General features: G+C 36.1%; 1 protein-coding gene across 2 annotated transcripts; it reads left to right on the plus strand.

The window, feature by feature from the left end:
* The first annotated feature begins 744 nt into the window (after positions 1-744).
* Positions 745-25974, plus strand: LOC108327659 (ABC transporter D family member 1). Of its 2 annotated transcripts, XM_052872880.1 has the most exons (27): positions 745-967; positions 1126-1258; positions 2532-2674; positions 6511-6778; positions 8277-8501; positions 9131-9328; positions 9486-9940; positions 10074-10212; positions 10299-10377; positions 13700-13938; positions 14052-14356; positions 14435-14540; positions 14620-14778; positions 19267-19366; positions 19442-19550; positions 19849-19939; positions 22318-22442; positions 22553-22702; positions 22802-22874; positions 23357-23537; positions 23618-23776; positions 23887-24045; positions 24140-24376; positions 24735-24895; positions 25053-25105; positions 25205-25283; positions 25515-25974. In XM_052872880.1, the coding sequence occupies exons 3-27, from the start codon at positions 2613-2615 to the stop codon at positions 25599-25601; spliced, it is 3999 nt and encodes a 1332-aa protein (XP_052728840.1). In that variant the 5' UTR covers positions 745-967; positions 1126-1258; positions 2532-2612; the 3' UTR covers positions 25602-25974. The 2 variants fall into 2 exon arrangements, with proteins under 2 accessions (XP_052728840.1, XP_052728841.1); XM_052872881.1 differs by lacking the exon at positions 1126-1258.
* Positions 25975-27271: the final 1297 nt, after the last annotated feature.

Consider the following 27271-nt stretch of genomic DNA (forward strand, 5'->3'; position numbering starts at 1 on the left):
GTTACTACATCACTCGGGTGCAAGGACGCCTGTAGCTACACAGATTCATACAGTCCGGACGGTCCGTCTAGTAATAGTTTTTGGATGATTATTTATGTTGAATTATTTTGATATGTTTGGATTGATGAAATTTTTATGTTAATGTATGAATTAAATTACATAAGCTTACCCTTCGTTTTTCCTTGTGTTGTCCCTCGTCCTTGTACGTCCGTCTTGTCTTCGCGATGATCATCCGTGTGGATGAGAGCAGATGGAAGTGAGCCATTGGAAGAGGTGCTGGAAGAAGAAAATTTGGAAGACGCGAGCCTCGTAGATGTGGAAGTCAAGGCCGAGCCTTAGCGCGCTCGTTGGTTTAGTTTTTTTATTATTTTAATCTAGATGGTGGACGTTCGGTTATTTGGTTTTGTAAAATCGTTCGTCCTTGATGCTTCTTATTTCTGCTGTTTTGTATCTTTGTTTTGTATGTTAAGCCGTTCGACTTTTGGAACCCCCTATTTAGTGTAAGACTGCATTGTTTAACTGTTAATCGTAATTAATTCTAAATTATAGTTATTACTGTATTTTGGAATGTTACAGTTTCCATGTAGAACTGAAACAGATTTCAGAGATTTTATAAAAAAGATTCACATTCGAATTGGAAAGACGTACGCAATAATCTCATGTAAAAAACAAATACACGATTTCATACTTCCGTGCACAAACATATTACATAGTAATATAGAATATTGATACATTGAATACAAAATCGGCGTTACTAAAGTTGGGTGTTTAATTCAATGCTATGTTTCCTTTCTAAACCCGTAGATTTTCAGATACTCGTTATCCATATATTCCACCCAAATCAAGGACCCGACCCGATCACACACCATTCCGCCGTATGTCAAAACTCATCTCATTTTCTTCTTTCTCTTCTCTTCTTTTCAATCTCCAAACGCGTGACTCACTTCTCAGCTAAATTAATCGACAGGTATTGTTTCAATGTCTTCTATTTTCCTGAATTCACTGCTTCACTCTACCACGTGTGAATTTCATGAATCTGCTTTGTTGTTGTTTGATGATCGACGTGATAATTGTAATTGAGGTTTTCTTCTAGTGTTCAATGGAATGACTGTAACTTCGTTGCAGATTATGGTCGGTGCTGAGTTTTACTATTCACTTTTTCATAACAATCGATGATGTCTATTCCTTAGAGGGGAATATGCTCTCTCACCATGCTTTCAACGTGATAGAGCATGGCTAATGCTATCCACCTTTCACTGTTAGTTATCTCTCTCGTTTTTCTTCTACTACTTGATTAATACTATTGCGTCCTTCGTTGATACTTTTTTGTTTCTACATGATTTGTGCCTCAGCGTTAAGGTCTACAATCTGCATTTCGTGGTGCAAATCGTTTATGCGTAGGGGTACAGTGCTAATAAAAAAAAAACCTAGGGTATGGATACAGCAGGATTTCATATAGAAGTATCAAAACGGAAACGAGAAGTTATTCACTCGTAGGAAATATTTAAAGAAGACACACGTTTTTGTAGGAGTGAAGTAGTAGCAAATCAAAAGTGACAGAGCTTAGTATTTTACATGGACTGACTTGTGTACTTGAGAAATAAGTGAGCATTTTATATATAATTATGTGTAACATCGAGCACTAGTATTGGGGATTAGTCCAGGTTAGGCGATTGTTTGAGGGGACTACCCACGTCTCATAGGTTAACTAGTTTGATAGGCAAATGGGTTATTTCTACTGTTTGTTCCTTTAGTGGCATGCTTACTTTAACCTTAATTGAGCTCAGAAACAAACAGCGCTGAGGCATTTGGGTGTATTATCAGTTGATTCGGATTGGAACAATGCACTGAACATCTAGTCATTGAGTAATTTTTACTTTTTCGTTTTTTGTTATTTTATTTTCGAACATGTGATCCGCTCAGTGGGTAATCTACAAATGCAACTGGTAAGTGAGTAGATAAAAAGTTCCCATAAACTTTTGAAAGGCAAATGGCAACATCCCTTTTGCAGATTATATGACGTAGTATTTGCAGATTTATGTGCGATCATTAACACTTTGTAATGATGGAAAAAAATGGTTCCTGCCAAGAAATAAACAACAATACAGGGGGGAATGGAATAAAGATAATTCAAAAGATAATTTTAATTTTCCTGATATTTGTTTGTGCATCATCTCCACTTGGCTATGTTTTCACATTTGAGGTTTTTGGATGAATGCAAATGCCGTAATTTATTTGTCTCTGCCTTAAAGTGTTCATAGATGCTATTAAGTCTCAAGAAATAACTTTTGCAACACTTTGGCCTTTTATTTCTAGCTTCAAAGCTGTAATTATTTGATTAAACCTTTTGATTACTTCAGTTCATCATTTTGTGTAACCTTAGGACATAACTCTCCTCAATTTTTACACCTAAACATTATTTTCACATTGTTTGACTTGTCTTTAGGATCCTTGTTAATTTGAAAAGAATTGTGTCCCTAAGCATTCTGGCTGCTGACCTAGCTATCATTTCTGTATGAAATTCAATGTAGGCTAGATTTTCTTGTTCGTGCCAAAAGAAGAGAAGCTACAACCCATTGATCTTTTTATACGGGAAAGGTTGATCTTCCAGAATGTCTTCTCTTCAACTGTTGCAACTAACTCGGCATGGCCAGAGTATTCTGGCTTCAAGAAGGTATTGATCTGTACTTTTATTTTCTGGTGATTCTTAATTTCGTACCAAGCGTTGAATTTGGCTGACCATTAGACTCAAATTGTTTGTTTTGTTGATCTAAATATCAATTTTATATTACTAGATAGGAGAATTACAATAGTTATAAAGGAAAAACATAAAAGAGAAATATTTCTAACACCCACGCACTTGCTCAAGCTGGGTGAATTAAAGTTTGTAGATCAACTACTGTGAGCTTTGATCTAAGAAAAAGACGTCTTGTAGGAGATGGAGGTTTAGTAAGAATTTCTGTCGCTAATCATGGTCAGGAATATATTGAACAATCAGTTGCTTGGAAAGCATTCTTCTCAAACAAAGAAAATGCAGTGCTGTTTGACTTGGAATGTAGAATGGGATTACTAGAATGATTAACAATTCTAAGATTGTCACAATAAACAACTGAAACACAATGAGGGATAACAAGTTCACTATTTAACGTTTGAATCCAAGAAGTTTAGTGGTGGAGGTTTAGTAAGAATGTCTGCCTGTTAGTCATGGTTAGGAATATGTTGAACAATTAGTTGCATGGCAAAAACTCTTATTAAACAAAGAAAATATCAAGTTCCATGTTTTTTGAGTTGGCTTGTAGAATGGGATTATGAGAAAGATTGACAACACTAATATTGTCACAATAAACAACTATAACACAATGAGGGATAGCAAGTTCACTAAGTAATGTTTGGACCAAAGAAGTTTAGTGGTGGTAGAGGCAAGAGTTTGATATTTTGTTTTTGTACTGGATCTAGCAACAAAGGTTTGCTTATGAGACCACCATAAAACTAAAGTAGGACCTTGCACCTCCAGAAGTGGACCGGCAATAACTTGGATCAGAAGCCTAGTTTGCATCACAACAAGCTTTAATCATTATAGGTTGATTAGGAAGAGCTGGAATAATTTAGATACTACGGTAAAGAGTTCCATTTAAATATCTAACTATGGATCTTATAGGAGTACAATGATATCCAAGAGGAGCTGACATAAACTGACAAAATTTTTAAACAAAGAAACATATTTTTGATCTAGTGTTAGTGAGGTATTGAAGATCACCCACCACAGATCTATAAAAAGATGGATTGGGTAATAAATCAAATCCTGTTAGAGAGTTTACAGCCTGAAATCATTGGAGAAGAAACATACTTACCCTCAAGCATGTTTGAGTTGTGAGAACAGACCACTTGGATTGAGGTCAAGCTTCTATACCAAGAAGTAATTGGGACTGCCTAGTTGTTTTAGTGAAAAAGCTGAATCCATTTTCTGATTAAGATGTTGAAGGAAAGAAAAAGAGTTGCTTGTGATGATGATATCATCAACATATACCAACAATTATACAACATAAGATTGATGGCTGTAGATGAGTAAAGAAAGATCACACTTGCTTTCTTTGAAACCAAATTGCACTAATGTTGTTTTGAGACAAACAAAATTTGCACGTGGGAATTGCTTAAGTCCATAAATAGCTTTTTGAAGTTTCTAAACATGAGAAGTGTCAACAACATCAAAACTTGGTGGCTGAACCATATAGTCTTCTTCATTCAGAAATCCATTAAGAAAGGCATTATGAACATCCAACTGAAAGATAAACCACTTGTTACTAAGAGCTAGTGTAATAATAATTCACACCTAGGTTGCTGATGGAAACCCTTAGCAACCAACCCTGCCTTATATCTCTGTGAAGTATCATCAGGATTTTCTTTAACTCTAAAGTCCTGTTTGTATCCTATGGTTGTTTTGTGTGGAGGAAGAGGAACAAGAGTCCAGGTTTTATTGCATTGTAAAGCAAGAAATTCTTCTTTCCTAGCAGGGGCCAACATGGATCAAAAAAAGCATGTTTGATGGGGGTTTAGGTTCAGTATTGGCAGTAGAAGAGTAGCATGAATTCGAGGTTCACAAGACCAGAATTTGATATGCTTTTCCTTGTGTGAGTATTGGAAGCTAAAAGAAGGAGAAATTTTAGTGTGAGAAATAGTGGAGGAATTAGATAGAACAGGAGAGACCAATAAAGAAGATGTAGGTGGTGACAAAGGTTCAGTAGAAGAAGATGCAGTAGAAGGTAATGGAGAAGGTGCAGTAGGTGTTGGTATTTAAGTTGATGAAATAGTAGGAAGAGTAGTTGAAACGATCACGGAAGAATTAGGTGGCTGTAAAGCATGTGTGAAGAGCTCGGGATATGGAAACTTGGTTTCACTAAAATGCACATCTTTAGATTTGTATATCCTGCCAGAAGGAGACAAACACTTATAAACTCCATGAGATGTTGAGTATTCAAGAAAGATATATTCTTGAGAACAAAAGTCCAGCTTGTAAGAATTAATTGTATGACCTTCCTAAAGGAAATCATGGACATCCAAAAGCCGTGAGAAATCCAAAATCAGGTGAAGTCTGAAAAAGTTGTGTATATGATATAGAAAAGTTTAACAACGCAAATGATAATCTATTAATGAGATAAACTACAGTGATGAAAGCATGGTTCCCATATTTTAGAGGCGAGGGGGTTTGGCTAAGAAGTTTGAAGAAGTTGTGTATATGATACAGAAAAGTTTAAAGATGCAGACTATAATCTATTAATGAGATAAACTGCAGTGATGAAATCATGGTTCCTATAATTTTGAGGTTAGGGGGCTTGGCTGAGAAGAGTGAGACTCCTGTCAACAATATGACAATGATTTCTTTCAAGAACTCCCTTTTGATTGAGTATGAAGGCATATTATTATGTGATTATACCAAGAGAAACAAGATACTCATGAAAAAGGCAAAATTGACCACCCCAGTTTAGAATAGCTTTATTCTTCTTATTTATTGAAGTTCAACTATCAATCTTCTTTGAAAGTGGATTTTTAAGTCCAATTTAAATTCACAAAACTAACTTGCAAAGTAAGATTTGTACCAACTTATATACTAAAATTTGGTCAAGGATCTCCGTGCTCTTGATACCATATTGAATGAAAAACGTAACACTAAAAGAATGTGTACTTACTAAAAGGATTTGTAATTTTTTGTTATAGAAACCTATATATAGATAAGAGAATTCTAAGTATTATTGTCAATTTATAACTGACCTTAAAGAGAAAAGAGAAATATCTCTAATACCTACTCTCCCACAAATCTCATCATCCAAAATGGAGTACATAAGACCAAAAATCATATGATACCTGTGAGGGAATTTGTCAATTTATAACTGACCTTAAAGAGAAAAGAGAAATATCTTTAATACCTACTCTCCAACAAATCTCATTATCCAATGTTTGGAGCAAACTTTTAGTCTAATATTGTTCCTTTTCAATAAAGATTATGGTTGTAAAACAATTTTTATTTTATTATTAAGATTTTCAATGAAACAGCAATATGCTTTTATTTTAAGTATTGTTGATTATAGATTTAACGAAGCGAAAAATTGAGGTGTTACATGAATTTATGAGACTTGGTTACAATGAGTATTGTCTAAGAAGGAGACAATTCTGTCTTGGCAGTAGCATTTGTACAGTTTTTCATATTTGATCTGAAATTTTCTTCTCTATTATTTCAATTATTTTTAAAGGCAATGCATGTTGTGTTGGGTTGATTAACTTTGCATGAAATTGTATTATTCTTCTTGATTTTTACATTACCGTCATACATATATTTGAGAAGTGTTTGTTTTGCTTTGCTCATTACCCTTTTTCCATGTATTAGCAGTAGTATCCTGAACTCATAATACACCAAACTTTGGTTGCTGACTGGGACCACTGAAACCTACTGTTGTTGAACTAATTTGCATGTATACTGTAACATTGCTGATGCTTTCTCCATGGGGTTGATGACAGGAAAACTTTATTACTTGCATCTGGTATCTTAATTGCTGGAGGAACAGCTGCATATATGCAATCAAGGTTTAGAGTTAGTAAACCTGATTTATTTGGACATAGCAATGGACAAAACAGCGATAGTGAAGTCACAGAGGAGGTTGGCGTTGATGCAACAAAAAATAAACACAAGAAAGGGTTGAAGTCACTCCAACTCCTTGCTTCAATTATACTAACTGACATGGGCAAATTAGGTGCAAGGGATCTTTTAGGTTTAGTTGCTATAGCGGTAAGTCTGTTTTATTGTGGATTATTATGCTTCATGCATGCCTTCAATTTTTCAAAATGAGGCATAATTTAATGTTCGTATATATATATATATATATATATATATATATATATATATATATATATATATATATATATATTCAAGTATTCAACATGTTTTTTTGACATCTATTTATGTTTAAAATTATGGAATGTAGCCCTGATTTAGAGCTCACCACATGTAATATACAGTCATATACTGGTGAAAGAGATCAATAAAAACCAAATAGTTTTTATTACCACTAATGTGATTTGTGGCACCTAATTCCAGAAACCAAGGGCCAAGAGAGTTGGAATGAGTGAAGCAACAAAAGATGTACCTATGTGTTCAAGAGAAGCAGTGGAACTAGAGTTCTGACATCCTCATACCATTTGAGAAATTCGTTAAAGATAGTACACTGTCTTGAAGGAAGTAGGAGTGGTAGAAGAGCCCATAGCTATTTGTAGAGAGAGAAAATATCTACTGAGAGGGAAACATCCTAAAAAACTGGTGAAAAAATTCCAACAAACCCCAATCACAACGAAAGTTATGGATCCAGAAAGAGGGTGACGAGATGAAAAAAAGAATGGATAGAAAAAAAATTAAAAATGATGTTGTAAATAAAAAAGTTTCCAGAAAAAAATTTAGCACTCTGTTCACCATGAAGGCAAGGATTAATGCTCTTGATACCATGTTGAAATAAAAGAGAGAGGCATAGGCGGAATCCCTTGTGTAAAATACACATAGGATAATGTATTTCTAATAAAAATAACATACAAAAAATATGGGCTAAGCCAATTTCATGATTAATACATATCATATTATATCTAACAATATCTAATATTATCTAATAATTTTATTGGATTTGGAGTGGATTTCTTTCATAAAAGTGTCGACTGTAGAGCTGTAAACAAAAAAAAATATTATTTGCATATTGAAAGAAGAAAGTACAGAATGGAAAGAGTTATAACTTTTCAAATATAAAAATAGCCCTCCTCAAGGGAAGATAAATAAAAAAAAAAATCAACTTGACCAAGAATTTCCTTTATTCCACTGCTTTATTTTATCCTTATGGCATGTCAAAAGTCCTTATTTTCTTCACCTCTGTACAGCCTGTGATAGCTGGATGGTCTGGAAGGAAAAACAGAATACTTCTAATAGGAAGTATCTTATTAGCTTGAAGTTTTCATAAAACCACAGCTCTTAGTTCTGATCTTAACATAAGTATGGTTTAGCTTTATTACTGTGAATGTGTATATAGTATACGGGCTTGCTCAGACAGTGTAAGTAAATGAAATTGCGGAGAAAATTAAAGATGAAACATTTTATTTGTTTGTCTAAACCTTGGAGACTGAACCTCGTATACAGAAAAGTATATGGATATCAGAAACTGTATATATTGCTTTAACACCCACTCTCCAAAGAAATAAATTACATAGAGGTTAAAATTAATGACTTTTAGAATTTTATGTATTTGCAGGTGTTGCGGACTGCTTTGAGCAACAGGCTTGCTAAAGTGCAAGGCTTCCTATTTCGTGCTGCTTTTCTTCGACGTGTACCTTTGTTTCTTCGGCTAATTTCAGAAAATATTCTTTTGTGTTTCCTTTTGTCAACCATTCATTCTACGTCAAAGTATATAACAGGGACTTTGAGTTTACATTTCAGAAGAATATTGACCAAGCTTATTCATTCCCACTATTTTGAGGTATAAATTGTTAAATTGCATGTTAGCTGTGTCTATTTTAGATTGTCTGAGTTGAACTATCAATCATCTTATATATTCCTTGTGCCTACTGTCTTAAATATTTAGTTTTTGACTACCTCCCTATGTTGTTTCTCTTATTTTTTGCTCTCGTGTTTTACATGAATGCCAAGTCTAATTTCACATTAACTACAATATTTTCAGAATTTGCCTGATGGTACCTTCTATTACTTAAAGAACATGCATCATAGTTGGTTATGAACTGTTAATTTTGTGGGTATATGAATTTAAATTTGTTAAAGATAGTCAAACGAATGGAAAAAGCTCCGATTGTCCCCAGCTGGCTATTTTTTGGATCTTGGGCTGCTCCTGTCCTGGACCATTCGGAATGTTTTTCCAGAACTTGTATTAAGTGGAAGTTACTTGCAAATGTTCTTTGACCAACTGTTTGCTTCTTAAAGTAGAATAACTATCTAAAAGATTTTTTAAAATTCCAAGTATGCTATGCCGACACTCTCATACTTTTATATTGTATGAGGAGATTATTCTCACAATTGGCCAGTAAAAGAGGCATCATAACACATGTTAGTTCTTGTGAAGGCTTTATGTTTATCATTTTGTTTTGCTTTCAGAACATGGTGTATTACAAAATATCGCATGTTGATGGTCGGATAACTAACCCAGAGCAAAGAATTGCCAGTGATGTGCCAAGGTTCTGTTCAGAGTTAAGTGAAATTGTACAGGATGATCTCACAGCCGTTACTGATGGACTTCTATACACCTGGCGTTTGTGTTCATATGCTAGCCCAAAATATGTCTTCTGGATATTGGTATCTCTTTGATTGAATTATTCTGGTTTATAATTTCTGATTAGGCACTTGTATTCATACTTCTTGAGTATTTTCTTTTGTCTGGAAGCTGGTTAATATTAGATCTGATATTAGATTCAGTGCTTGCCTTGTCAATCTACTGTTATGGCTTTTTCAGGCATATGTACTCGGAGCTGGTGCTGCAATCAGAAACTTTTCTCCTTCTTTTGGAAAACTTATGTCTAAAGAACAACAATTGGAAGGAGAGTACCGACAGCTTCACTCACGATTAAGGACTCACTCAGAAAGTGTAGCATTCTATGGTGGAGAGAGGAAAGAAGAAGCCCATATTCAACAGAAGTTTAAAACCTTGGTTAGGCATGTGCATAATGTGCTACATGACCATTGGTGGTTTGGGATGATTCAAGACTTATTATTGAAGTACCTTGGTGCTACTGTTGCTGTTATTTTGATTATTGAACCTTTCTTTTCTGGTCATTTAAGGCCCGACAGCTCAACTTTAGGGCGGGCAGAGATGTTAAGCAATCTTAGATATCATACTAGTGTCATAATTTCTTTATTTCAGTCTCTAGGAACTCTTTCTATCAGTGCAAGACGGCTCAATCGTCTCAGGTCTGTTAGATCTTTCATTTCGGTTGTTTTTAGAAGTTAATATGAGAGGCTTTTATTGCGTGCCTTATATGCAATACTTTATAAGATCCATTTTGTCTGTCTCTATGTTCTGACCTATCTGTATGTATTACAGTGGGTATGCTGATCGTATTTGTGAATTAATGGCTGTATCAAGGGACTTAAGTTTGGTGGATGAGAGATCTTCCCTTCAAAGGAAAGCAAGTAGAAATTGCATAAGTGAAGCTAACTACATTGAATTTGATGGTGTGAAGGTAATCAAATCTGCTCAACAATCTATCATCCTTGAATTCATATTGTGTTTATCGTGTTTTATTAGTGATGGTGCCCCCAAATTCAGGTTGTGACCCCCACTGGTAATGTCTTGGTGGACGATCTGACTCTTAGGGTTGAATCAGGATCAAATCTTTTGATTACAGGTATTGAAACTTTTTCTTAAATACTGGCCTTTCCTAGGGAGGTACTACAAACATGCAGATTCTTTTGATTACTTTCTGTAGTCTTTATGGTTGAAGTTTATTAAAAATCACAAATTTTAGTGAATCAGGAGCAGATCTTTTGATTACAGGTATCTGAACCCTCTCTTTAAATGATGCTACCAACACGTACATTCTTTTGAACACATTCTCTAGTCTCTTTTACTGGTTGAAGTTTATTAAAAATCACAAATTTTAGTGGGGTCCTTGATAGGTTCAGTGGAAGGGTTTATACAAGGAGAAATAAATAAAGGAGGCAGTTATAACCTCCTGTTGTTGTAAAACAGTCTATTATATATAGTCTGTGGGAGGCTGTTGTTAGGGAGATTTTTTGGGCATTTTGGAGGAAAAGGGATTTTGGGAGAGTAAAGGTCCTCTCGAAAGACCTTTGTATCTTGGAGACATTGTTGTAATCCTGTCACATTGACAAAACAGTTTGGTTCTTAATAAAAGTCATTCAAGAACCTGTCTTGAATGTTTCTGTAATTACTGGTTGTCCTATCAACTGGTATCAGAGCCTCTTTCTTGGCCTTGTGGTAGCAGTGTAGGAGGCTTATGGTTAACACCAGAATGGAATCAAGATTAAAGTGTTTAGAACACTCATCTCAAGAAGCTGCACGTCACAGAGAAAGAGCTGAAAATCTGCAAAATAGGATGGAGAATTTGATCAGTGGGTTGGCGGGTGTGGTTGAAAAGATGACCTGTGCTTCAATCTTTGGGTCAAATAAGTACACGGAAAACACAAATCTGGAGACACGGAGCAAGAATTGACAATGAGTGGAGGTTCAAGGTGGCGTATTGGACATTCCAATTTTTGCAGGGGAGGATGCTTTTGGCTGGACCAATAGGCTAGAAAGATACTTTCACCTGCAAGAAGTATCAGACATGGAACGAATGCAGGCTGTGTTGATAGCATTGGAGGGAAAGGCCTTAAATTGGTTCCAATGGTGACAATCTTGCTATCCAAATCCCACTTGGGAATCATTTAAAGTGACTGTGGTGTGTCGTTTTCAGCCCAACATGTTGAGGAATCCTTTTGACGTGCTTGTTGCTTTGAGGATTATATTGAACAATTCAAACAATACGGGACTGTTAAAAGGCAATGATCAAGATTATCTCATGGGGATATTCTTGAATGGATTAAGGGGGGATATTAAGGCAGAAGTGAAGTTGTATGATCTTTCAGCATTGGCTGACTTAATGACAGAGCATCAATTGGTGGAAGACAAAATCCGAATTCTATCTAAAGGGAAGGGACCTGTGGAGAATAAGGCTGGCTCGGGTTCCAAAATCAATTGGATGACAAGAAGTTTTTCTAGAGAAAGTAATAATAATTTGGTTGTTTTAAACAAAGGAAAAGAAGAGATAGGAGGAGCAGGAAACCATACTGTTAGGAACCAAGAATTTAAAACAGAATGAAAAGAAAGATTTTTTATTCAATGGAATGAAAAAACAAAAAATAGGAGAACACTCTCTCCTTCAAGGGCTTGCATCTACAAAAATTCACCTCCCTTCCCCTTTCTTCTCCTTCTTTCCTGTTGATATCTAACACCTCAAGTAACCAACTCACGGATATTCTAACTATCTTAACTGATTTCGTATCCTAATGATACACTCCTCCAAAAGTCAACCTTGTCCTTAAGGTTGGAACAGTGGAAGCTTGATCCTGTGGCTCATCTCCATCACCATAACCATTATCTATCCTTCCTGAAAGCATTGTGATGTTGTCCCTATCATTGGGAGGGAACCCATTGGTTACTGCATGCAAATTCAGGTCTAAAGGCTTGGGTGGTGGTGGGGATGAGAGTGGCTTTTGTATAAAAGTCTCTAAACCCAGGAAGTTGAAATTCCAAGATTCCAATGTCATTGATGTTCCAACCACCTTCATTATCAAATCCAAGTCCAACAAAATTTTCTTATTTATATTATGTAAACCTGAAATTGGGAAAAAGTGATGCTTGGCTGCATCTCCAACTTTCTTATTGGTTAACTTTGTAATTGGGTTATCAAGAAACTGACCTTCACGGCGCATAATCTTCACTCTTTATTGATGCATCCCCTTCTTCCTCCATAATTTTTTATTCTATTGCAAATCTCATTTCCTTTTTGGTTTTTTCTTCACTACTGACTGTGATTCTTCATTGCTGAACCTTCTCCCACATCTTGAGCCATTTCCATAGCTCTAATCAAGTCCTTTGGATCTTGTGGTGAAATCTGATTTTGAATGTTAGATTGCAGCCCCGCAAAGAAATATCCCTGCGATTGATTTGATTTGCTTGTGACACCAACCTTGAGGAGGAAGGGTTGGTTTAGTGGCAAAGAAGAAAGGGAGGGTGGGAGAGGTTGTGGGTTCAACTCCCCTCACTAACACAAAAACTAACATAATACTAACAACTAACATTTGCCGGTGAAAAGAAAACCCAACCTTGAGAAGTCATTCCCTTCAAACATGGGCAACTCCATGCTTTTAACACAAGGCCTCAACAATTCTTCTCCCTCCTCATTTGATCTACTACTATGTAGATATCTTTCTTCCTTCTTCTCTTCATCATTAACCAAGTACTCTCCTCTTTCAGTTAGTTTCTTGCTTTTCTTAATTTCTTGTAACAGTTCTTTGATTTCTTTCATGTCTTATAAACTTTCTTTAATAACAGTCATATCAGCATTCAGCTCATCAACCACCTTCCCTTGTTCACTGACCCATCTTTCCAACGCACTCAAACACCTTTCCATATTGACCCTTCACAATAGATCCAACAGGTTGGACCAATTTGTTAGTAACCAAGAATTGAAAAGAGAATGAAAATAAAGGTTTTTTTGTTGAATAGAATGAAAAGAACAAAAAATAGGAGAGCACTCTCTTCTTCAAGGGCTTCCTCTCCACAAAGACCTAAAGCTCAATCTACAAAAATTCACATCCTTGTCCCTTTACTCTCCTTCTTTCCTGTTTATATCTAACTAACATCTAACTAATATCTAACTATTTTAACTAATTTCTTTTCTTTGTCTATCGTAACACCTACCTTCCATTTAATTGGTCTCTATCTCTATATTGGTATTTTTCAATAAATTTTGACTAAGAATGGAGTGTTTTAAAGCGTGTGTTGCTAGCACTCCCCTTTTTTTATTTATTTTTCTTGGGCTTAAGTTAGCATTGGCAGTTGATGTTATCTATTATCTATTTCTTTGTTGGAAGAGTCATTTTTAAACTTTGATCTGTGATGGTTGATTGTTTGACATGTTATTAATGCTTCTTTGGCTAAAGGTCCAAATGGCAGTGGCAAAAGCTCTCTTTTCCGGGTTCTAGGTGGCCTTTGGCCATTGATATCTGGACATATTGTGAAACCTGGAATTGGCTCTGATCTTAATAAGGAGATTTTCTATGTTCCCCAAAGGCCATACACTGCTGTAGGAACACTACGAGATCAGTTGATTTATCCTATTACAGCAGATCAAGAGATTGAACCACTCACAGACGGCGGGATGGTGGAGCTGTTAAAAAATGTAAAGTTCACATTTAATCTCATGTTTTCTTGATTTCACACAAATACGTAGCAGTTGATTGATAATTTTGTTGATGGTATTGTTTATGAAACTTATGTGTGTATGTACCCAAGGTTGACCTCGAATATCTGTTGGATCGTTACCCTCCTGAAAAGGAGGTAAACTGGGGTGAGGAACTTTCATTGGGTGAGCAACAGAGATTGGGCATGGCAAGGCTTTTCTACCACAAGCCTAAATTTGCTATTCTAGATGAGTGCACAAGTGCTGTGACTACTGATATGGAAGAACGGTTTTGTGCTAAAGTTAGGGCAATGGGAACATCATGCATTACCATATCACATCGTCCGGCATTGGTTGCATTTCATGATGTGGTCTTGTCCTTAGATGGTGAAGGAGGATGGAGTGTACACTATAAAAGGTTGGAACTTTACTGTGCAGTTTTTATTGTTCTACTTTGGAGTTATGTTATTGTCTGAGGTTAAGATTTAAACTCCAGGGAGGGCTCTCCTACTGAAATGGAGATTGATACAATGAAGGCATTAGAAACAAAACGACAGAGTGATGCAAAGGCAGTTCAACGTGCATTTTCCATGAGTAAAAAGGTTTGGATATTTTCTGATTTGGTTCTTCATTGTTCTAGTTTTACGTTGATTGTAAAGATTTTGACACTTTTTTGTCTAGGATTCTGCATTCTCAAATCCGAAGGCACAGTCGTATTTTTCAGAGGTGATATCATCATCTCCTTCTATGAATCATACAATTTCACCTTCTGTTGTTCCCCAACTCCGATGTAATGCAAGGGTATTGCCATTGAGAGTAGCTGCCATGTGCAAAGTATTGGTGAGTACCTTCTGTAAATATGCTCTTGTAAGGCTTTTACTCATTTGCGGGCATAACGGTATATTTGATAACTTCCATCACTTTGATTTATTCTGAATGCTTCTAGACTGTTTGAATGAAGAATTTTAAAATATTTAAAGGAATGTGAAACGCTAGAAATTTAAATTGCTTTATGTTGTAATTTGAGATAATATCTTTAGAATCTTCCTAATTAGAGGAAATAGATATATAATCTTTTATTTTATTTTACTTTTCTAGTTTCCCTATTTCCCTTTTTAGGAGAATTAGATTATTACAAATAGAGAGTATCAGAATGTATTTTTTATGATTGAAAATAATAAATCAATCTTATTTTCCACTTGGTATCAGAGCTTGTCTGATCTACTTCCACTGTCTTTGCTCTCTGCCGGCGGCCGGCCGCTATAGTCGCCGGCGGCCCCCTAAAAATCTCTTTTTTAACCAGTACCTTTGTACCTTCAATGGACAGTCCTACTCCAGTTTCCGTAGCCAAGTTTATGCTTATGATCCTTAGATCAATTGAGTGTCTTTCACAAGAGCCACCTAGAATTGGCATTCTCATTGGCTTCCATTCATATGCACCCAGAATCAAAGAGACCTAAAGTCTTCTAGGAACCCTAGGAAGGCAACTGCCTCCACTGAACCAGCCGTCACCAGCCGCAACCCAATCGATCTCCACTGTCGATCACCGCCTGCCACCGCCGGCCACCGTCGCAGTTTCGACCGGTGACCAGCGGATCTGGATCGTCTCTTCGAGCGCGACCTAACCCTGGTGGTCGACGTCTCAGACTCCTCCGCACGCGCCGTCATGCGCCTCTTCTCTCCGTCAAATCTCGTGTGCGTGTTTGTCACGCGCCGTTGTCCCGGTGTCGGAATCACACCGCGACGCTTCCGGTCGACTCGCCGGACCTCCTCCTCTCTGTTATGACCCTCCATAGCTGCCATTGCTACCATCTTTGTTGCTTCACAGAATCTTCATCTTCCTCGCAACATACTTCCGCGACTGGTTGACGAGGATCCATCTCAGCCGTGAGGAGGAGAGGGTGTCACCTCGCGTTTCCACTTTGCAACTACTGCCCTTTGTTGTTCTCTCCGATGCAGTCAGCCGCCACCGCTGCAGTCAGCCGCCGTCGTTGCCGTCACAGTCAGTTTCATTCCTACCTCTACTGCTTTCGCTATTTTCTTCTCCATCTTGAAAGGTGCCATCCAGTTGCACCTGGAAATTGATTCGCTGAAAAATTGTGAAGAAGGCCTCCGATTCCAAATCTTTAGGGGGGCCTTAGCCTTCCATTTTCTCTCATTGTTCGTTTTCCGGACGTTCTCAAAAACCACTTAGCTCCAGAATTTACTTCCTGACGTCCTCGGGCAATGGGCCACCGCTAACTCCATCGTAGTCGTCGTAGTCACCAGTAGCATCGTCGAAGCTGGCATCTTCAGCGTCGGGGAAGGAAATGGGGTTGTTGTCAACACGGACGAAGACGCAGTTGGATTGGGAAAAAGATGGGTCAGTGGCGTCGCGAGCGATGAGCTGGAAAGTGGCAGAGTTCTTCTTGTCAATGAACTTCTTCTTCCTCCCTCCCATTTTGCCTTCCAATTGTTTGACGAAAGGAAAGACACTAACAATTACGAAGTGTGTAAGTGTTTCGGTAACTTCTTGGGCGGCAATGTTTGTTGTGTTTCTTCCGTCATCTTCTTCTCCTTTGAGAAGGGTTCTCTGCCTTCACGGGCTTTCTGCCACCACCAATGGATTTCTTCTTCTTCTTTCTTGTGCGGCACAGAGTGGTGCTTCTTGTCGACGTTCCGCCGAATGCCCTAACACCTGTGGCCAAGCTTGTCTCCACAATTCTGTGATTCTCTCTTGCAAGTGTGATGTCCCCGTTGGCCTGTGGCATGAAGGGGAGTCTATTTCTGTAGCTGTAATGTTTCAGTCAAGAATTCATCAGCCTTGTTGGCGGGTGCTTTAATGCCGCTGTCGCTGCAGTCAGTTGTTGTAACCTCTGTAGTTTGTCGTTGTTGCCTCCATAAGCTGTCGTATTTTCTTTGGTCAAGATTAAGAGTGTCTCGTGAAGTGCACTAGTCGTCGTTCTCGCTGTTTGCCGTGAGGGGAAATATTTTTCAGCCCCTGCAGAAAACTTTCGTTTTGGGCTAGAGTTTAGCCCGTACTTCTTGTGATACAGTGTTAAGTATCACCTTTTTGGAGTAGTCCAGCACAGAACTTTGGACCTCCAACCTGTCTTTGGCCTTTTGATGCCATCATAAGTCCCAATCTTTGGTGTTTTTTGGTTTCTGCCAATGCTTTGTTATAACAGCTCACTGAGAGTTGTTCTATGAGACCGCCCGCTGATTTGGCTCGTTCGATGTTAGGGGTTTCAGATTTGTCCCCAAGTACGGATTAGTTCTCACCAGTTCTTCCACCTTCACGTTCTGTCATTGACGTGCATATGCCGTTCAGTCGTGAGGGGAAGAAAAGTTTCAGCCGCCGCAGGGTAGTTAGTCCCTGAAGGTTTGTTGCTGTTTCAGCCGCTGTAGGGTGGTTAAGTCCCTATAGGTTTGTTGCTGTTAGCCACTACAGACAGTTCAGTTCCTAAAGGTTCGTTGTTGTTAGGGCAGTTAAGTCCCTTAAGGTTTGTTCAGGGTGGTTAAAGTCCCTACAGGTTTGTGGCTGTTAGCCTTTTAGTGCCGTTGCAGGTTAGTGTAATCCCTGCAGGTCTGTTGCTGTTTAGGGCAGTTAAGTCTGTTTAGGGTAGTTAAGTCCCTACAGTTTGTTGTTGTTCGCTACTGGAGGCCCTTCATCTGTTCTTGTTGTTTGTTGTTGTTTGCTGCTGCAAGTCATCATCCATTTTTTATGGAAATCTCCCTCATCCATTGCTGTCCAAGTTGAAGTTTCATGGTTCTAGTTCGCCCTCTTCCATTGTTGTCCAAGTTGAAGTTTCATGGTGCTAGTTCATCCTCGTCCATTGCTGTCAAATTTGGTTTATTGACGTTCTCTACAATTGAGTTTGACTATTTCAAGCTTGGTTCATACAATCTTGTATGATCCAGTTTGAGGGGAAGTGTTGTAATTTGAGATAATATCTTTATAATCTTCCTAATTAGAGAAAATAGATATATAATCTTTTATTTTATTTTACTTTCCTAGTTTCCCTATTTCCCTTTTTAGGAGAATTAGATTATTATAAATAGAGAGTATCAGAATGTATTTTTTATGATTGAGAATAATAAATCAGTCTTATTTTCCACTCTTTAATTTAAAACTCCTACACTTGAAAATGTTTTGTTTGGATAGATCAATTCAAACTTCTTAAATTTCAAATTCTTAGTTTGGATAGGGTAATTTAATTTCTACTATATCCAAAAGAATTAAATATATATTTAAAAATTGAAACTTAAAATAAAACAGTAACTAATTTTAAATTTTTAATGAGAAAAGACATGTAAGAAATGAGAGGGTATCAAGAATTTCAAATTCCTGTCTTTTTGTCAAAATTTGGAATTTTATAATTTTATGCAATTAAAATACTTATAAATATCGAGAATTTCAATATTCTTAAATTATCTATCCAAACATGTTTTGCCATAAAACATTTTAAATTCTATATAAAAATGAATTACTCTGAAAATTCTTCATCCAAGCTCAACATTAGAGTTTATTTATGGAACTTTTAGGTATTGTTATTCGGCTGTGGAAATTGTAACTCCTAGCCTTTGTATTGACATTTCTTAAATCAATTATGTACCTTTTATACTGATCATTGACAGTAAAGTAGATGTTAAATTGGCTAACTAGTAGGCAAATTTGTTTTCAGTCTTTTTCTGTTTGGGAAGCTGATGATTATGATTTTCTCTTCAAAATTTTATACTGCTTTTTCTTTTTATTGCTTTTTAATCTGAAATGTAAACAAGTGTACAACTTTAAGATGCCGCTGAAAAGTCCCTCTTTTTTTTTTTCCCATTCATTACTGGTTTACTTCAAGGATCAATGACGCTGCTCACTGCTCACAGCATCCATATGAAAGTTATAATCCTTTGTCAGGATATTAAGAAAAATGGGCAAAGTTGCTTTTGACTAGCTCTACTTCTCTTCCTTAATTCTACCTCCCAATACGAAACGTGTAAAACTTGAACATTGAAATGCTACCAAGTTATAAATCACAAATTCAAACCAAATACAGAACACGTACAGGGACTCAACCTAACTTTCTGAAAATAAATTATTTCCTCATAAATAACATAATGGAACCCAAAAGTCTGACTTAGCACGTACACTATTCACCGGTGTTAAATAAACCAAGCATGACTTTAAGTGGTGCATTTGAAATCACACAGCATTGATGGGATGAAATCAATACATATACATCACATGACTTGCCAGGACCCAAGCACTATGTATAGAATATACAATATGCTTTTGATTGATCTATTACGGCATTTTCAGGAACATTTTTTCTTATGTGGACTGCTTCATTTCAGGTACCCACTATACTGGATAAACAAGGTGCACAACTGCTTGCTGTCGCATTTCTTGTTGTTTCAAGAACATGGGTCTCAGATCGTATTGCATCACTAAATGGTATTTTCTCTTGTGACTATTCAATATTCTGAAAATTAATGTGTAAATTGTTAAAATGAAAATTTATGCTCTCAGGTACCACTGTGAAGTTTGTTTTGGAGCAGGATAAAGCTTCCTTTATTCGGTTAATTGGTTTAAGTGTTCTTCAAAGTGCTGCATCTGCTTTCATTGCTCCATCTATAAGGTTGTTACAACAAGTCCATCTGGACCGCAGTTTCTTGTATCTTGCACTAGTGACTGGTTCACATGTGGTTGCAGTTGAAATTTGATGATTTTGTTTATTATGTCTCAAAGATAATTATATCATTATTTAATGGAAAATTTTCATATATATATATATATATATGTATATATATATATATGAGGGAGGGAGAGTTAAACAGATTCTAAACCATTGAAGCACAGTGGAGGGGGCGGGGTGGGGGCCAATGCAGGTTTAAACTTGCTGACCTTATAAACCTTTCAAATATCCTGTTCTTCAGGCACTTGACAGCTAGACTAGCACTGGGGTGGCGAATTCGTTTGACACAACATCTGTTAGAAAACTACTTGAGAAACAACGCATTCTACAAGGTAATCGAATATGAATTCTTCACTTATTATTTTCCTTCCCCAAATTCTTCAACACAAGCATGACTGATTAGTTATCTGATCTAGCATGATTAAATACATTTATACTATTTTACATGGAAATTTTTCTTGAAATAATATTGTCTGTCGGTTAACTATTTGTTTTACACTTTTCTCCCTTCAAAATTAACTTAATTTTCAACTGGTTCCTTGACTATGGTATTCCATTTCTCTATAACCATTAAGTTTGTATCAATATATTTCCTTCTCCCATGATAGATAGAAATCTAAAGGGAAAGTTCAATGCTCGACCTTTAGTCATGGCTGCCTTCTGAAGAAGCTGCCATATAGGCAATACAATTATGTTTTCCATGAATTCTGCTAGTCTCACACCAAGGAGTGATTGGGTATGTGAAATCTGACATTTCCATCATCAGCCATGGGGATGATAACCCTGGAAACTGGAAAGCAGGTCTTTATATGTTTTGGTGTTAGGAATATATTCATCCTCTTTATGTGCACACATAAATAATAAAAATGAAATTTAAATTATTGCTTCAAAATGGATTGAATTGCAAACTTCAGTCAAAATAAGGAACCATAGACCATAGATAAGGGCATTAAAAAGAGATGGATGATTTTATAGGAAATGGTATCATTTACCTTTTCCCAGACAAATACAGTACAGTTGGTCTGGGGTTCTTTTAGAAGCAAAAGAGCGTGGACATTAAAGGGGGGTGGGAGGTTGGTAGATATTAGTGAGTGGGTGAAATATTAGTTGTATATTTTATTTTACTCATTTTCTGACAATATTAGAAACTCACCCCTTAAGTAGGAGTCTTATTTCCGCTAATTGGGAAAATAAAATAACTTACCCAGGGATTAGCAATACCTTAAATGAAATTATTGGCTTAAAGAAATTTTAGTCCTGTAATCTGCTGCCCCTTTGGTTTTAATCCCTTAAAAAAATTATTGATAGAATTTTTTTCTTTTGGTTATTGTTGTTTGACTTTAGTTCCTTTCCTGTTTATTCCATGTTGAGTCCCTGTAATTTGTTTATTATAGTGATTTTAATACTTAAAATATCAATATAGTATCATAGTCACATATTACAATGGCTAATTTGATGTAGACCAAACATTTGGACTAAAATCAAATTGAATAGACCAAACGCAAAAATATATTAAATACCATTTTTCATGGACTAAAACTACTAAACATCGTCAAAGTAAAGACTCGATATCATCAAAAGTAAATACTCAACATCATCAAAGTCAAACCATTCTAGGATCCTTCTGGCAAGAGTAACAAGAGATTTGCACTCAAGGGGCAGAGAATCAAGAAGAGCGTCTAATTTTTTCTTGAACAGAAACAGTTTCAGAAATTGAAATTAAAGAATTAGAAATTGATCTTGCAATTCTCTTGTAATAAATGTTGTATTCTCTCTATCAGCTATATAATCTTCTATAGAGAGTGACTTGGAGTGTGAGGTGCAGCACGGAAATGATGGAGATTCGCACTCAAGGAGGAGTGAATCAAGAAGAGCGTCTAATTTTTCTTGAACAGAAATAGTTTTAGCCATTGAAATCAAAGAATTAGAAATTGATCTTTCTCATGTAATAGATGCTGGATTCTCTCAATCTGCTATACAATCTTCTTGTGGTAGAGAGTGACTTGGAGTATGAGGTGCAGCACAGAAATGGAGATGATAAGCTTTAAGATTATGTTCAACTTTAAGAATGTGGGAGAAACACTGCTGAAAAAAAAGTTGTTGGATGGGAAGCCATAAGTGACTTCAAGAAGCTTCGGATACCATAAAAAATTCTATATATAACTGAAAATTATAACTTGTGATTTTATTTCTTGTATTTCACAATCTGATTGAATCAATTTATATACATCAATAAAGCATGCAATGCAAGATAGCCTAACTAATCAGCTAACAGAAAACCAATTGTCTAACAAACTGTGCTAACTGAGTACTTAGCAGAATAGCTAACTAACTTGCTAATGTGGCAAAGACCACTCAGTTTATGAACGAGATTTCACTCTTTTTCTTTCTATAACTCTATTAAAAACCTAGGAAGTGTATTTTATGGGAACTAAAAGGTTGTCTAATCCAAAATTTATTAAATCACAGGTATCTGAACTTTCCTAAGGCCTATTAAGAATCTTAAAAGATGCCACATATAAAATAGTTCCTTAGTTATTGTTTGGGATTAAGATTGAATCCTTGACTAGGTTTAAGTATAAGCGATGGAAGTATGACTTTTTCTATTTGTTATATTATAAATAATCAGAATCTTTGCATTTGGCTCGTAAACTCTTTAGGCACATGCCTTTGATTTGGTTTCAAATTTTTACATGCATATATTTTATAGGTCTTTCACATGGCAAGCAAAAATATTGACGCGGATCAGAGGATAACTCAAGACTTGGAGAAGTTGACATCAGACTTGTCTGGATTGGTCACTGGATTGGTAAAGCCATCTGTGGATATTTTGTGGTAAGAACCTCATTAATAAAATTGAGTTGGTTTTCTTTACTACTAGAACTTGAACAAGTTTGATGCATGTTCTCTTTTTCTGTTGATTTTCATAACTTACTTTTCTTAAGGTTCACGTGGAGAATGAAGTTGTTAACAGGTCAGAGGGGGGTTGCCATACTCTATGTCTACATGCTACTTGGTCTTGGATTTCTAAGAACTGTTACTCCTGATTTTGGTGATTTGATAAGCCAAGAGCAACAACTTGAAGGAATGTTTAGGTGAATCTATAAGAGCTTCTGCTGCCTCTATCATGGCACTAGACAAATAGTGAGAGCTGTTGAAATGATTCTTACCTTTTCACTTTGTGCTTCTGCTAGGTTCATGCATGAAAGGCTCTGTACTCATGCTGAATCTGTTGCTTTCTTTGGAGGTGGAGCTCGAGAAAAAGCTGTGAGCGTCTCATCTAAACAGTGTTTAATATCTTTACTTTAAGGCAGTGTTTATTTTAGATTGTGGAAATTTAGAATGAAAATTACTTCTCACTTCCTCAGCACATTCAAAATGTGAAATTCTTCAGAGTGCATACAACTTATTTGTACTTCATCCTTCAAATTTTGGATACACCATAGTATGTCTTTAACACAACAATGACTGAAAATCGAAACCATTCCATTCCGCCGTCTTTTCACTCTACTATTAACTTTTCATCATCTCATTTTCTGCTTCCCTGGACAAGCTAACCCTAATTGCATCACTTTTGTATGAGTTGGTGTTTTGAAATTTAGTTGATGATGTAAGGCTCAAAGTACGGGGCATGTGATTATATTATATTCTGGGTTTAAAAGAAAAATATACTCTATTTATTTTTATTTACCTTACTCTTTTGCATTGAATATTACAGGTGTAAATTTTTCTATCTTCACTTTGTGCAGATGGTTGAATCAAGATTTAGGGAGCTTCTCTCCCACTCCAAATACCTTCTAAAAAAGAAGTGGCTATTTGGTATACTTGATGATTTTATCACAAAGCAACTCCCTCATAACGTGACTTGGTTGCTGAGCTTATTATATGCTATGGAACATAAGGGAGACCGAGCTTCGATAAATACTCAGGGTAGGTTTGATGGACTGATCTCAGTTACTCTGTTTATCGCCCACTTTAACCTCACTGACATACGCTGTAATATCTTACAGGTGAGCTGGCACATGCATTGAGGTTCTTAGCATCTGTTGTTTCTCAAAGCTTTTTAGCTTTTGGCGACATTCTTGAATTGAACAGAAAGTTTGTAGAGCTTTCTGGTGGTATTAATAGGATTTTTGAGCTTGAAGAACTTCTGGATGCAGCACAGTCTGGTACTTCATTATTCGAAGAACATCAAATAATATCTTACTATTTTTACAGCAATAAATCTAAATAATAATCCGTCAGTCCCCATGTGTTAACTATTGCTTCAATGACACAGGCGACTCTATCAACGGAAGTATTACATTTCCAATGAGGGATTATCATGCCAAAGATGCTATTTCCTTTTCTAAGGTTGATATTGTAACCCCTTCCCAGAAGATTTTGGCCAGAGAGTTGACATGGGACATTGAGCTTGATAGAAGCCTACTTGTTACTGGTTCGTATAGTTGTTATTTTACTGTATCTTTCTTTTTAGAAGGCTGAAATTTCTTGTGGTTCGAATTTAAATAATGTGTTTCGCATTTACAAAGGTCCAAATGGAAGTGGGAAAAGTTCCATTTTCAGAGTTCTTAGAGGACTTTGGCCAATTGCGAGTGGAAGACTCTCTAGACCATCTGATGATGCGGATCTAGAGGCTGGATCAGGTTCTGGCATCTTTTATGTTCCTCAGCGGCCTTACACTTGCTTGGGAACATTGCGGGATCAAATCATATACCCACTGTCCCGTGAGGAAGCAGAGTTAAGAGCATTGAAGATGTACGGAAAAGGTATCTTGGATGCATAAAATAACACAGGATACAGAATACCCTTGTGGATAAAAAATTATTACATGACTATGCATTAGGCACAGCTGTTCATTTGACTAAACTAATGTTTAAAATGATGCTTCGTGCTTTGCTTTTAATTAGTCTCTACTAGCTGACATTTCCAAGGTGTGATATAGTTGTAATAATTGGTGAAATTACTTAATGCTAGTCATGTTGACAGCATTAAAGATTTCTCCTTTCTTCAAATTTAATTTGGAATTCATCTTCTTGTGAAAGAATAACATTTTTTTTTTTTTATCATTTTAAGGGATTCCTCCTCCATCCCAATTTTAGTGCTGATCATTGTAATCTTGTTCAGGTGAGAACCATGACCCTAGAAATTTGTTGGACAAACACGTGCAAGTTATCCTAGAGAATGTTCGGTTGAATTATCTTCTAGAAAGAGACAGTAGAGGCTGGGATGCAAATCTAAACTGGGAAGACATTCTCTCTCTTGGAGAACAGCAGAGGTTAGGCATGGTATGTAAATCCAACCTATATTTATTTTACCATGAGTTTATTAAATTTCTTAAAAAGAATTAATATAATATAGCCGTAGACCTCAGTTGAGTAAGACATTATAATTTGTTCATGAATTTTTCTATTTGGATTGTAACTTTTACCTTGTGTTCTGAAGGCACGGTTGTTCTTCCATAAGCCTAAATTTGGTATCCTGGACGAGTGTACCAAGTATGTATGATTACTTATGCCATTCTCTATCTCATGTGGAATTGTTTACTTGTTCTTTTGTTGTTAGCCTAGTTTTACTAAAAATAATGTTGATGGCAGTGCAACTAGCGTTGATGTCGAGGAACACTTATATGGGTTAGCGAAAAATATGGGAATCACAGTTGTTACTTCCTCACAAGTAAGAATCTCTAATTACCGACAAAAATTAAAATTTTATCATAGTAAATGTAGACAAGCATGAGCAGATCACTAGTTTGTTGTTCTTTTTTATCTACAATGGAGATTTTGGCAGCCATAAATCTATTTGATTTATATTTAGTTTTAACTTAGCCGGTTAACTTCTAATTGACAATGCATATGACCATTCACGTCACCATCAAAATAATTGGCTTTGCTCCTGTCCTCTCAGCGTCCCGCTTTAATTCCATATCATTCCATGGAATTGCGTCTGATTGATGGTGAGGGTAATTGGGAACTTCGTTCGATCAAGCAATGATTTTCGCAAGGTTGCTGCTGACTCCCATTAATGATGCCGATTCTTAAACATATACAGAGGGCGAATATAAGGCTTGCCGATGATGGTAAACTTTTTTTTTTTTCATTTTCGGCTTCTCATATTATTGTCCAAGCTTCATTTTTTTAGCTCCGTCGATTGCGGGGGCAAACGAACAAAAACAGCAACCATAGCCAAAATGGTTGGTGATAGTAGGTTAGAGCGCACGACCCTTTCTTGATCCCTTCATGTACAGGGTTTTCCCCCCTTTTATTATAAGGTAGTTGATATTTTTTCATATTTTGTAATCATTGGATGTAATTGTTAATATTCTTTAATCTATAAAGCGACGTGGAACAGTAGTAGTTTTTTTAGAGATATTTTATTCCCTTCATATTTAAATCATCTTTGTACACTTGATCCATAAGCACGAATACTGGATTTCGTCTCATCTAATGCGATGTCAATGGGAAACTTTGACATATCAAAACCTAATCAAGAATCTATTATTGGGAAATTCATTCAAATTTACCGTGATAGTAAATTTTGGAGAAAGAACAGGAGTAGAACCTTAGAATTCTTGTGTTGATCTTTTAATATACAAAATTCATATTTATAATTATAGTTAGAAATTGTCATGATCCATAAGCATGAATACTGGATTATTTTATGATCTTATTATCCGTACGGAACAAAAGCTTCACTTTCTTGCAATATGAAAATCATATTCTCTCTCTAACGATCATCTCTGTTCTCCTACAGTGTTCTTCAGCGGTTTGAGGTCATTAAAATACAAGCTTATTGTTAAAGAAATATATTTTCATCCAACTTCACTTAAATGAGCCCATTTGCAAGGTCAATTACTATACGATTGAGATTAACAGTGGCGCACTTAGAATATTTAACTGATTTTTTGCGACTGTTCATGTTTTCCAACTATACATTCTATTTGACATACATCGACAAGTAAACCAATCGCGACGCGAACATAGTGCTTGCATACTCATTCTCTGTAATGGAGATGCTACTTCATCGCTACAAGTTTACGACCCCTCCCCAATGCAATCGTATCCATTCTTTTGTCATTTAGCTATAAACTCTTAAATTCAATAGCCAATTTGTTCTATAAAAGTAAAAAATAAAAAAATAACGTCTTTCCGAGTTGTCACTTGTGTGGACATAGTAAAGGGGCATAAGTATCATATTAATTATATAACTTCGCATTAAGGAATAATTTTCAATTCATATTTATTTTGAGTTAATAAAGTATATGGTCCTACATATAAAAGTTGAGTATTGTGGAAGGGGAACTAGTTTATAACAATATCAAGAATTAAGGTTCAAATCTTTACTAGAAGAGAGCTACATTTGACCGTGTTTTAAACATTGTAAAATTATCGCAAAAATAATTGTAGTAGATTTTACTATTAGAAAGGATAAAATTATTGTAAAAATAATTATAAGTTATGCTCCGTCCTTACTTAATTTTCTTTTAATTTACATTTAAACGTGAGTCGTTTATTAAAACACTGGATTAAAAGAAAAGTGATGAAGAAAGGTAACTTGATTTCCTCTATTACTATTAACTTACTTTTGAATAAAAACATCTTAATGTAAAAGGATTTGTAAGAGAGTAATTACGAGATGCGTATAAAATCAAATCCCAGGAAATT

Source organism: Vigna angularis, chromosome 2 (assembly GCF_016808095.1).
Source record: "Vigna angularis cultivar LongXiaoDou No.4 chromosome 2, ASM1680809v1, whole genome shotgun sequence".
Taxonomy (NCBI): Eukaryota; Viridiplantae; Streptophyta; class Magnoliopsida; order Fabales; family Fabaceae; genus Vigna; species Vigna angularis.